This window comes from Microcaecilia unicolor, chromosome 1 (genome assembly GCF_901765095.1).
Source record: "Microcaecilia unicolor chromosome 1, aMicUni1.1, whole genome shotgun sequence".
In the NCBI taxonomy this organism is placed as follows: domain Eukaryota; kingdom Metazoa; phylum Chordata; class Amphibia; order Gymnophiona; family Siphonopidae; genus Microcaecilia; species Microcaecilia unicolor.
In genome coordinates, this window is record NC_044031.1 from 645,303,071 (window position 1) to 645,315,509 (window position 12,439).

Genomic DNA, 12,439 nt, shown 5'->3' on the forward strand with positions numbered 1-12,439 from the left:
CAAAGGACTTTGCTAGTGAAGTTTCCGATTGGAGGGGGCTGCCGTGGACGTCACCCCATCAGTGAGAACAAGCAGCCTGCTTGTCCTCGGAGAACATATTTTCAAAGCACATAGACTTACAAAGTTTCATAGGTTACTATGAGGCATATTTTCAAAGCACTTTGGGAGGCTAAGTTCCATAGGTTTCTATGGAACTTTGGGAGGCTAAGTGCTTTGAAAATAAGCCTCTATGTAACTTTGTAAGTCTATGTGCTTTGAAAATGAGCACCTTAATATTCAAATCAGACAAGTGAGACCACAATATTTATGAAGCATTGGACTGATTACAGATCTCTTGTAGATGATGAAAGTAGTACAGGTCTGACTTTGGGTTTAACACTCTCAGATGGCAGCAGTCATGGGATCCTCACCCTATCACAAAAGCAGACAGTAAAACATTCTTACCACAGCCAGATGTTTCATCTGTGACTTTGGTCAGAACACGTCCCATATGGACATCTGAGAAAGCCCAGTACTGAAACGAGAAAAATGGAACATTACCAGGCTGACATATCTAACCGGGCTTTTGCTGGAGGAGTAAAGCCAGGTGTGGTACCTGATCATCAGAAGAGCTCAGCAGGTAGTCTCCTGTGGCATGTAAACTCAGACCTGTTACAGCACTCTCATGGGCACGGACAACCTGCATACAGGAAGCATTCGGCACAGACCAGATACGGATGGTAGCATCTGGGGAAGCTGAGAACACCAGTTCCTAAAGGATTAAGAATAGAAACTCTTAGAGACAGAATACACAAAGGAAAGCGACTGAAGGATAAGGACCGATCTTACCTGGGAGGGGTGAAAGACCACACTGGTGACCTTCTTAGTGTGACCTTTGAGGGTAGCCAGAATCTGTTCTGAACTTTTGTCAAATACAACAACATTCTTATCTGCTCCACCTACAGGAACAGAGAAGAGAGAAATCAGAGAGTCCCAAGGTATTCTGGGGACAGAGTAACAGACACACACTGCATTATGTGGAGAAAGCAGGAAGGGAAAAGGTAAGGAATTACAAAATAACAACTTAAGAGGATCCTGTTCTGTTCTCAGTTTGAAGAACATCTTGTGCTGTCATGGAGGCAACTAGGGAAGAGGAGCCTCCATGACAGCACAAGATGTTCTTCAAACTGAGAACAGAACAGGATCCTCTTAAGTTGTTATTTTGTAAAGGTGGAGTCTGGGTCAGAAGTTTAAAGAGCTGTGTCACTTACTCTACATGAAAAAAGGTGGAGTCTGGGTCTGAGTCTGGATCATTTTATATATCTCTCTATATAAAACGCACCTCCAACGTTCGAATGAAGCCTCTGTTAGCCAAAAGTGAAGGGGGTGAGATCGCATTGTGTCTGCCCCGCCCACGCGTCAAACGTGATGACGTCGAGGGCGGAGCAATGACACTCATCCAATCGCAACGCTCGGCAGCGAAGCGTCAGGGAAGGAGGCGGAGCTCTCAACGTCTAGCCTTCCCTTCGCTGTGTTCCGCCTTCTTCTGACGTCATGGAAACCTAGACGTCGGGAGCACCGCCTCCTTCCCTGACGCTTCGCTGCCGGAACCGCCACGGAGGTACATTTAAAAACAAGAAAAAAAAATCAAAACCATGTTGGGGGGAGCGAAGAGGGTGGCCACAAAAGAAAAACAATGGGAGCGGGAGGGCACGGGAGAAACGACACCATGGATGCGAAGGGGGGGGGGGGGGGGAAGAAGAGGGCGGCCCAGGCTGGGACATGGGAGAGAGAGGAGCATGGATGCAAGGGGGGGTCATGGAAGGGAGACAGGGGACTTGCTGGAAAAGGATGAATGGAAGCGGCAGGGGACAGAGGAGCATGGATGGCCATGGATTGGGAGGGCAGGGCTCAGGGAGAGAGGGCAATTGCTGGAAAGGGATGAATGGAGGGGGCAGGGGACAGAGGAGCATGGATGGCCATGGATTAGGAGGGCAGGACTCAGGGAGAGAGGGAAATTGCTGGATAGGGATGAATAGAGGGGACAGATGGGCATGGATGGATATGGATTGCAGGGCAGGCCTCAGGGAGACAGGGCAATTGCTGGATAGGGAAAAATGGAGGGGCCAGGTGACAGATGAGCATGGATGGGCATGGATTGGAAGGGCAGGACTCAGGGAGACGGGAATTGCTGAATAGGGATGAATGGAGGGGACAGATGGCCATGGATGGATATGGATTGCAGGGCAGGCCTCAGGCAGAGAGGGCAAATGCTGGATAGGGAAAAATGGAGGGGCCAGGTGACAGATGAGCATGGATGGGCATGGATTGGAAGGGCAGGACTCAGGGAGAGGGGAATTGCTGGATAGGGATGAATGGAGGGCACAGATGGGCATGGATGCATATGGATTGCAGGGCAGGCCTCAGGCAGAGAGGGGAATTGCTGGATAGGGATGAATGGAGGGGCCAGGTGAAAGAGGAGCATGGATTGGAAGGGCAGGACTCAGGGAGAGAGGGAAATTGCTGGATAGGGATGAATAGAGGGGACAGATGGGCATGGATGGATATGGATTGCAGGGCAGGCCTCAGGGAGACAGGGCAATTGCTGGATAGGGAAAAATGGAGGGGCCAGGTGACAGATGAGCATGGATGGGCATGGATTGGAAGGGCAGGACTCAGGGAGACGGGAATTGCTGAATAGGGATGAATGGAGGGGACAGATGGCCATGGATGGATATGGATTGCAGGGCAGGTCTCAGGCAGAGAGGGGAAATGCTGGATAGGCAAAAATGGAGGGGCCAGGTGACAGATGAGCATGGATGGGCATGGATTGGAAGGGCAGGACTCAGGGAGAGGGGAATTGCTGGATAGGGATGAATGGAGGGCACAGATGGGCATGGATGCATATGGATTGCAGGGCAGGCCTCAGACAGAGAGGGGAATTGCTGGATAGGGATGAATGGAGGGGCCAGGTGAAAGAGGAGCATGGATTGGAAGGGCAGGACTCAGGGAGAGGGCAATTGCTGGATAGGGATGAATGGAGGGGACAGATGGCCATGGATGGATATGGATTGCAGGGCAGGCCTCAGGCAGAGAGGGGAAATGCTGGATAGGGAAAAATGCAGGGGCCAGGTGACAAAGGAGCATGGATGGGCATGGATTGGAAGGGCAGGACTCATGGAGAGGGGAATTGCTGGATAGGGATGAATGGAGGGGACAGATGGCCATGGATGCATATGGATTGCAGGGCAGGCCTCAGGGAGACAGCGGAATTGCTGGATAGGGATGAATGGAGGGGCCAGGTGACAGAGGAGCATGGATTGGACTCACACTTTCACTCAGACTCTCAAACACTCACTCTCACATACACTCTCCCAAACACACACACTCCGAGGAAAACCTTGCTAGCGCCCGTTTCATTTGTGTCAGAAACGGGCCTTTTTTACTAGTATATATATAAAAGAGAGAAAGAGATATCTGTGGTACCACAACACTCCTCTATCCAATGCCAAAGCTTCCGAATCTATGAGCCTGGAGGCTTCTCCATCCCACACTTTGCCAGAGGTTTAAAGAGCTGTGTCACTTACTCTACATGAAAAAAAGTGGAGTCTAGGTCATTAGCATGCCCCCTCAGTTGTGCATCTTCATGGGGACAACTAGGAGTAATCTACTCAGTGCTTTTTTTTGTAGAAAAAAGGTGCCGGTACTCATTGTGGGTGGAGTTACCACATATGACTCCACCCCTATTATAGCCACACCCATATTAGCCACACCCCTTATACCAGCCATAGCGCATATAAACAGACATCATTGAAAATATTATACTAGTATAGGAGAAAAAAAATAACGTTTTTTTTTCATTATAAATAATTTCTGTAAGCTGTTACAGCTCCAGTATACCCAGCGCAAAATAAGACAGTAGATGTAAATTCTCAAACTGGACATATTTCAGACAGTAAAATGAAAATAAAATGTTTTTTTTTCTGCCTTTGTTGTCTGGTGACTTTGTTTTTCTGATCATGCTGGCCCAGTATCCGATTCTGCTGCTATCTGTCCTCTTAACTCTGTTTCCAGGGCTTCCTTTCCATTTATTTATTTACTTTCCTCCTTTCTTCTTCATTTCTTGCCCTACATCCGTAAGTAAAAGCTGGGTCCTCCGCAGACTTGACTGTCCAGTGGATCCAGCTTCTGCCTATTTTCTACATCCATGTGCAGTTTTTCTCCTCTCTTCCTTTTCCCTCATCTCATCTCCTTCCTCACTCTTCCCTCGCCTCCATCCATGCCCAGCATTTCTTCTCTCTCCTCCATCCACCCATGTCTAGCAGCCCTCCTCTCCCCTACCCTCCATCCACCCACCCATGTCCAGCAACCCTCCTCTGCCCCCGTGCAGGTCTTTTTCTGCCGTCATCTTCTATGTTACTATGTTAAATGTAATATGACAGTTTTGGGAAATGTGCATCCTCCACCGCCCACTACCTTGGGGGCAATGGTGTTACAGGGAGTTGATCTCAAATTTTCTGCCCAGGGCCCATTCAGTCCTAGCTACCCACTGTTAATACACATCCCATAGAAAATAATGATCTTTGTGGGGTTTTTTTACTAGCAAAAAAATCTTTAGGGAACCTGGAAGAAAATTGGGAAATACTGGAATCTTGCAGTTTTGATTTCTCACAAAGCAAATCACGAAAGCAGGAAAATGTAACATCTTGCTGGGACAAAAGTTAAAAATAGTGTGTAACATTAGTGGCAAAAGGAAAATGTGCCATTGCACACAGGGCAGACGGTGATGTTAAGTGAGCTGGCCTGAGTCCAAAAAAAAGGTGCCTGTACGCCGTACCGTTGCGTACCGGCACAAAAAAAGCACTGAGTCTACTAGCCTCGCAGAACAGAGAGCTTACCTGTCAGCGTCTTGTTAGTATCAGAGGGGCAGAGGTCCAAAGCAAGGATTCCTGGAATGCTGGCACTGTGCAGCCCCTGGACATAGAACAGACCGAGTCACAGTCCTATACACACACTATATGACAGCATTTTTCAGACTTTAGGTCACGTCCCCATTTTGTTCTTTTATGTAATAATTTTAGCTCCATACACTCCCAAAACATAAGTTTTTTTAAATCTTTCCTTTTTAAAAAAATGTCTATTAATTGATGCTGATGCCTAGTTTTTTTCTCCCACTCCCCCCCCCCCCCAATTACATATGTATTTACGATTCATTCCTTTATTGATATGTATAGGTTTATGTTTTTTATTTCATATTTTGTATCGTCTTCTTGTAGCTTGTTAGCCACACTGAACTTGAACTTCTGCAGGAAAATGTAGGTAGTAAATGTAATAAATTCCCAAATTGAGAACCACTGCTTTAGTAATCTGGGCAGCCAGCAAGTCTATGTGCAGGAAAATATTGCACCAGATGAAACAAACATAGGCAAGTCAGAGAAAGGGCTTTATACCTGCTCTGAGATGCAAATGGCAATCTACATTTGGATAAGGAAAATATTCTGAGAGAGGGAACTAAAGGTGGGTGATATGTAACATATGACCCTCTCTATGCTAAATCAGTACATCTCCCACACTTATCAGGTATCCAAACTGACAGGAAAGGCAAAAAGCTTGAAAAGCTTCAAACAGGCAAGACCTCTGCTCTCTGTGCTCTCTTACTCACCACGTGCGAGGACACCTGACGGTACTTATTCAGCTCCTCAGGCTTCACCAAGTCCTCAGGGACAGTCTTTCCTCTCTGAGGTAGAAGATAGATGCAAGATGTGTCAATAACGGTACATTGGTACCAGCTTCTATCAAATGCTCAGTTTGATCTGCTTTCTCTTCCATTTGCTCCCCATCCTCCATCTTTTGCCATTCCAAATGGCCACACCTAGACTCAGACATGGGTGTGTACTAATTCTGGCTATAACATCAGGAATCCCTGCACTTCCACTTATGCAAGTTATAGAGTGAAACACCCTCACCAGCCATCATGAGGTACAAGAGATCAACTGTCCATATATTCTTTTCTGGGAGCTCCCAGCTCTGGCCACCATAGTGCAGTACACTGCAGCTTAGCTTCCTCTGTAGCTCTTTCATGAAGAGTCAAGGTCCCTTCCTAAAACAGGTTAAGACCCCTTTTCCACCTCTGCTCCCCTGAATATTTAGGATTCCTGCTCAGGAGAACCAATTGTACCAGTCCATCCCTCATTAAATCATCCATTGACATGCACCCTAACTCACCTTCTTACGCTCCGTGGTCAGCACCGTAGCTTTGTCTTGTAGCTGAAAGAGAAGATAAGACCAATCATAATCATGATTCCAGTGCGATAAAGGCTTCCACACTGAGAAACAGAAACTACAAACGAACAAAGCACCTTGCTGCTCCTGATTCCTTCTTTATGGAAGTACTGACATCAAATGCACCAGATTCTGTGTGCCCCCTACACTACCAGCGAGAATTGTGCTAGAATCCACCCATCAGTGCCCATTACCAGCTGCAAGGAAGTGAATGCTACCTCTATAGCTCCCCTCCCCCTCTGAAGGAAAGAGCAGGGGGACAAGTCTACTCTTTTTCAACCGGGAGCAATGATGTTCCAGAATCCCCACTCACAAGCTTGCTAATGTAAACAGCCTTTAAGGAGGAGGGACAGGGGCTAGGCAGTGTAATACAAACAAAGAAAGAGATCAGAAAAAGAGATTGGGGGGATGTTTAATCAGGGCACTGTGGCAAAACAGGAAACCTTGAGAAACAGATGGTAAAGGCAACTGCAGAGAAAGAGGAACGTTCTAAGACATGTTCTGTTCTGGGGCAGTATGTGCTCTCTCTGTAGCACCGCAAGGCAAGTGTGGGGAAGGCTGGAGAACTGTTAGCATCCTGTGCGAATAAAACAAATAGCTGCTAGTAGTTTTGGTGAAACGTCTGAGTGCTGGTCATTGATACCATAAGCAGAGGTAATAAGGGTGTGGTATTTCATGTTGTGCGACTTTTTTTTTACCTTCTGAACAATCTCTGGTGTCATTCCCACCAGTTCTCCCAGGTCCATTGGTTCTCCTGCTCCCTGCAGGGTAAATAGAGACACATCAGTCAGAGGAAGGGCAGAAAAAGAGAAACAGGCTGAGACAGAGACCATTCATAGACTAAGCCAGGCCCAGAACAGAGAGAAGCAGAGACCATTCTTCTCTCCTGCACTCACCACAGCAGCAGGCTGAGCGGCAGGTGCAGCCTGTGGAACCACAAGGCCAGCTTGGGGTTTCAAAGTTGCCAAAGCTGCAATGGAAGAAAAGGAAAAAGAGAGATGTCAGGTAAATTAATGGCTCACGAAGAACACAGCTATCAGTGGAAGACACAAACATCTACATAAAGCCTTCAGAGAGCAAGAGAAAATTAAACAGATGTGTTTTCATAATTCCTCAGTCAAAGAAAGAGATATCCAAAGTCAGCAACTATGAATTTCACCGGAGACGCCAGAAAGGGAAGCACATGCAAGTCTCTACACAGCACAGCAACCAGTTACTGCAGTGTTTATTAGGAAAGGGACAGAGAATATAATTTATTTATTGCATTTATATCCCGCATTTTTCCATTCAATGTGGCTTACATGGAATGGGATGTGCAATACTGGTGGCCACATTGCAGAAAAGATTAAAAAATAACAAGAGATGCTACAGATAGGAGCAACTTTTTATTTAAAATATCCCTGTAAATGTTTGGTTACCTATCAATCAGTAAAATATGTGTATTTTGATCCCTCTCAATTAATCTCCTTTATAACATCAAAAAAGTTTTCTCAAGAAAAAATTTAATTGAGCTTGTAAACGAATACGTCTTGATTTAAGTACTAAGTTATTTAATTTTCTTTTTTTCTCCATAGTTGAAATATTGGACTCCCTAATTGTGGACTTTAAGGATGCTAATAAGAAATTTTCGTAATTTTCCTAGGTTTATATTATTGTATTAGCAGTACTTTCCTATCAAGTGATTTAACTTGTTATATGTATATCAATAAATACAATTAAAAAAAAGATTAGAAAAAAGTACAGAGAAAAAATTGAATGAATTTTCTTTTGAGGAAAAACAATAGAGTAGGGCTGCTTGGAGAAGAGACAGCTGATGTGAGGTATGAAAGGGGTCTAAAATTCTGAGGTCAGTGGAATAGATAAGACTGCAAAGAATACAAAGACTAGGGCGCAATTCATAAAATTAACACATTTAAAATAAACAAGAGAAAATATCTTCTCATTCATGTATAGTTAAACTTTGGACCTTGTTGCCAGAGGATGTGGTAAAAGTGGCAATATGGAATCTTGCTACTTTTTGGCATCCTGACAGGTACTTATGACCTGGATTAGCCACTGTTAAGAAACAGGATGCCAAGTTTGATATTCTTAGATCACTGAACAGGAGAATGGATTAATGAATGCACTGATCTAGTCCAGCTCCAATCAATTTCAAGTGTACAGCGCTGCGTACGTCTAGTAGCGCTATAGAAATTATAAGTAGTAGCAGTTATAGGGCTTTGTGGGGGCAAAACAGCACAACTGGATTCCAAAATAGATTAGACAAAATCATGACATGTCAATTAAAGGGTATTTAACACAATTCGGAACGTCACCTCAGGTTCTACCATAAAGGGTCTCCCAAAAGATAGACAACTCTACAGTAACCTGTTTCTTATGTGTTCCTCTGTCTCTGACGCTGGTAAATGGCAGGTGCTTAAAACTGATAGGCTAGATGAACATTTGCTCAGACCAATGTTAGAAGACCACAAGAAATGCTAAGTTTGATGCTATGAGCAGAATTTGTTTGGATCCATGAGGGTCTCAACTGATCCCCTTTCACAGCCCCTGTGAGCAGAGAAAACCTTATCTCCTATAGAACTCTGCTTCACTAAGCAATTTTGAGTAGCCTATCTAGTTGTAAGAGTGAGTGAGTGAGAAGATATTTTGTCCTGTTTATTTTAAATGTGTTAACTTTATGAATTGTGCCCTAGTCTTTGCAGTCTTTGTATTTTTGAAAAAAATAAACATATGATTCAGGGTTATGCCCTAATGTAGGTTTTACAATTGTAATTGTTACAAAAGATCAATTTGGGGCAAAACAGCATGTAACATAGAATAGTAACATAGTAAATGAAAAGGTATGTACTGGTACATGGGTTTCCTCTCCAAATCTAGTCACTTTTTTTTTTTAAAGCTGAAGATAAAATCATGCATGCTGTGCGAGCTGTATATTGTTGGCCACGACAATTTAGCAAACTAAATGGCTTTGAAAATCATTCTCTCAAGTTATGGGGAAAGGCAGCTAAATAAGAAATGCCCTTTCTTTCCATTCCTTGTTTGCAACATGTTCTTGTAATTAGATGTTTGCTCTTTTCCAGGCAGATCCAGAGGATTCCTGTGAAGAGGTATGCCAGCAGCCTGCTACTAGAGGAAATGTGCTACTGTCCTTGGCTACATGCCTGCTGGGAAAGCTGTATTTTTAGTACATTTGCTTTTAAATCTATAAATATTTGGGGATATAACAACAGCTGTGTTGTTTTCTCTATTCTGTCCACTCCCTCCCTCCTCCAAGCTACAAACATACCCTCTCTTGCAGCGGTGACCTCCTTGGTAAGACGGGCAATGACACGGCAAGCAGCATCATGTTGGTAGAGGGCATGCGAGAGCTCCTGGCGAGTTGTTTGCAGCTGCTGCCGTAGAGTAAAACTGTGAAGCATAACTGCATCCTGAAATCAAACACAGAGGCTAGGGGTCACAATCCTCTGGAAACCAAAATGAATAAGCTCAAGGTAGTTCCCCTCCCCCAGAAACTAAACTAAGGGACTAAGGCAACAGCTTCTCCAAATGGTGTCACAACCTAGATGGACTCTTCATAGGTACATCATTATTCTGCATCTCCAGAGGGTCACACAATTTTATTTGGCTGAAATCATGGGGTCACAGGCACAAAAAGAGTGGGAAGGACTGGACTAAAGAGCTAAAGGGGCCCTCCCTCTCCAGAAACTATGCACAAAGGTACAAGGTTATTGTTCCCCAGAAACCAAGAAGAGACACTCGCACTTCCCAAGTCTCATATCAGACACCAAACACAGAAGCTTAGCGTTGTCTATCTTCACCTCCCAAAACCAAGCTGTTATACTGGTCTTGAAAAACACTGAAATCTTTATATGTTAATATTTTTCACTTGACCACCAAAACAGATGCTTTTGAAACCTTACATTTAAAAAAATAAGAACAAATAGTTGCCCAAGTATTAACATACTGCAGGTTAGTCACTGAATAATGCTGTTTGTGATCAATCCAATGTTATTTTTCTACCCCTACTAAAGGAGCTGGTGGTATGGTCCTATTTGCCCATGTCCCACAAATGCCCCTCTCCTCTCTTTGGCATCCCCAAATCAGACCCTCCTCTCAAATGTCCACCAAATGAGCCTTCCTCCATCCCCTAAGTCCCCTCCACCTAGCTGTTATCCCCCTCTTTACAAGACTACCGCTATGGAGGTCACCAGTGCCATTCTGAACCTGGTACCAGAATAGGCAGGAGCAAGTGGAGATCATTCCTGCTCCCACTTCATAACATCTCTACTACTTGACATTTCTAAAGCGCTACTAGGGTTACGCAGTGCTGTACAATTTAACATAGAAGGACAGTTACGCAGCGCTGTACAAAATAAACAAAGAAGGACGGTCCCTGCTCAAAGGAGCTTACAATCTAAAGAACGAAATGTCAAGTTGGGGCAGTGTAGATTTCCTGGGTAGAGGTGTAGAGGTTAGGTGCCGAAGGCAACATTGAAGAGGTGGGCTTTAAGCAGAGATTTGAAGATGGGCAGGGAGGGGGCCTGGCGTATGGGCTTGGGGAGTTTGTTCCACGCGTGGGGTGAGGCGAGGCAGAAAGGACGGAGCCTGGAGTTGGCGGTGGTGGAGAAGGGTACTGAGTGGAGGGATTTGTCTTGAGAGCGGAACTTACGGGTAGGAACGTAAGGGGAGATGAGGGTTGAGAGGTAAGGAGGGGCTGCAGATCGAATACATTTGTAGGTTAGTAGCAGAAGCTTGAATTGAATGCGGTACCTGATTGGAAGCCAATGAAGTGACTTGAGGAGAGGGGTGATATGAGTGTATCGGTTCAGGCGGAAGATAAGACGTGCAGCAGAGTTCTGAACGGACTAAAGGGGGGATAGGTGGCTAAGTGGGAGACCAGTGAGGAGTAGGTTGCAGTAATCAAGGCGAGAGGTAACGAGAGAGTAGATGAGAGTTCGGGTGGTGTGCTCAGAGAGGAAAGGGCGGATTTTGCTAATGTTATAGAGGAAGAAGCGACAGGTCTTGGCTATCTGCTGGATATGCGCAGAGAAGGAGAGGGAGGAGTCGAAGATGAGACCGAGGTTGCGGGCAGATGAGACGGGGACGATGAGGGTGTTATCAACCGAAATAGAGAGTGGAGGTAGAGGAGAAGTGGGTTTGGGTGGGAAGACAAGAAGTTCGGTCTTGGCCATGTTCAGTTTCAGGTGGCGGTTGGACATCCAGGCAGCAATGTCGGATAAGCAGGCCGATACTTTGGCCTGGGTTTCCACAGTGATGTCAGGTGTGGAGAAATAAAGCTGGGTGTCGTCAGCATAAAGATGATACTGGAAGCCATGAGATGAGATCAGGGAGCCCAGGGAAGAGGTGTAGATAGAGAAAAGAAGGGGTCCATGGACAGAACCCTGAGGGACTCCAACAGAGAGCGGGATAGGGGTGGAGGAAGAACCATGAGAGTGTACTCTGAAGGTACGATGGGAGAGATAAGAGGAGAACCAGGAGAGGACAGAGCCCTGGAACCCAAAAGAGGACAGTGTGTCAAGAAGTAAGTTGTGATTGACAGTGTCAAAGGCGGCGGATAGGTCGAGGAGAATGAGGATGGAGTAATGACCTTTGGATTTGGCGAGGAACAAGTCATTACAGACTTTGGATAGTGCCGTTTCTGTCGAGTGAAGTGGGCGAAAGCCAGATTGAAGCGGATCGAGGATGGTATGAGAGGCGAGAAAATCAATTCAACGGCTGTGAACGACGCGTTCAAGTATTTTGGAGAGGAAGGGAGGGAGATGGGGCGGTAGTTGGAGGGACAGGTAGGGTCAAGTGAAGGTTTTTTGAAGAGAGGTGTGACAACAGCATGCTTGAAGGTGTCAGGGACAGTTGCGGTGGAGAGAGAGAGGTTGAGGCTATGACAGATGGGGGGGGGTGATAGTAGGAGAGATGGTGATAAGTAAGTTGGTGGGGATAGGGTCTGAGGAACAGGTGGTGCATTTCGAGGAGGAGACAAGATGGGCGGTTTCCTCTTCGGTGATATCAGGAAAAGAGGAGAAGGAGGCCTGGGTTGATTGGTTGAGGGAGTGGGTGATAGGATGAAGAGGAGGAGAAGGTTTAGTGGTGAATTCGAGGTTGATCTTCTGGACCTTGTCGCGGAAGTAGTCAGCCAGTGATTGAGGAGAGAGTGAGGGGG

At 45.6% G+C, this 12,439-nt stretch overlaps 1 protein-coding gene across 1 annotated transcript in view; it reads right to left on the reverse strand.

The window, feature by feature from the left end:
• Positions 1-406: 406 nt before the first annotated feature.
• Positions 407-12,439, reverse strand: part of LOC115461372 (pre-mRNA-processing factor 19-like) — a 34,672-nt gene continuing 22,639 nt past the window's right edge. The window contains exons 4-12 of the mRNA XM_030191136.1: positions 9,548-9,689; positions 7,158-7,231; positions 6,960-7,022; positions 6,205-6,246; positions 5,642-5,716; positions 4,878-4,953; positions 829-938; positions 596-751; positions 407-514 (exon numbers count right to left, since the gene is read on the reverse strand). Coding sequence (XP_030046996.1) covers positions 407-514; positions 596-751; positions 829-938; positions 4,878-4,953; positions 5,642-5,716; positions 6,205-6,246; positions 6,960-7,022; positions 7,158-7,231; positions 9,548-9,689 — 846 coding nt within the window. The remainder of the gene's footprint in view (positions 515-595; positions 752-828; positions 939-4,877; positions 4,954-5,641; positions 5,717-6,204; positions 6,247-6,959; positions 7,023-7,157; positions 7,232-9,547; positions 9,690-12,439) is intronic.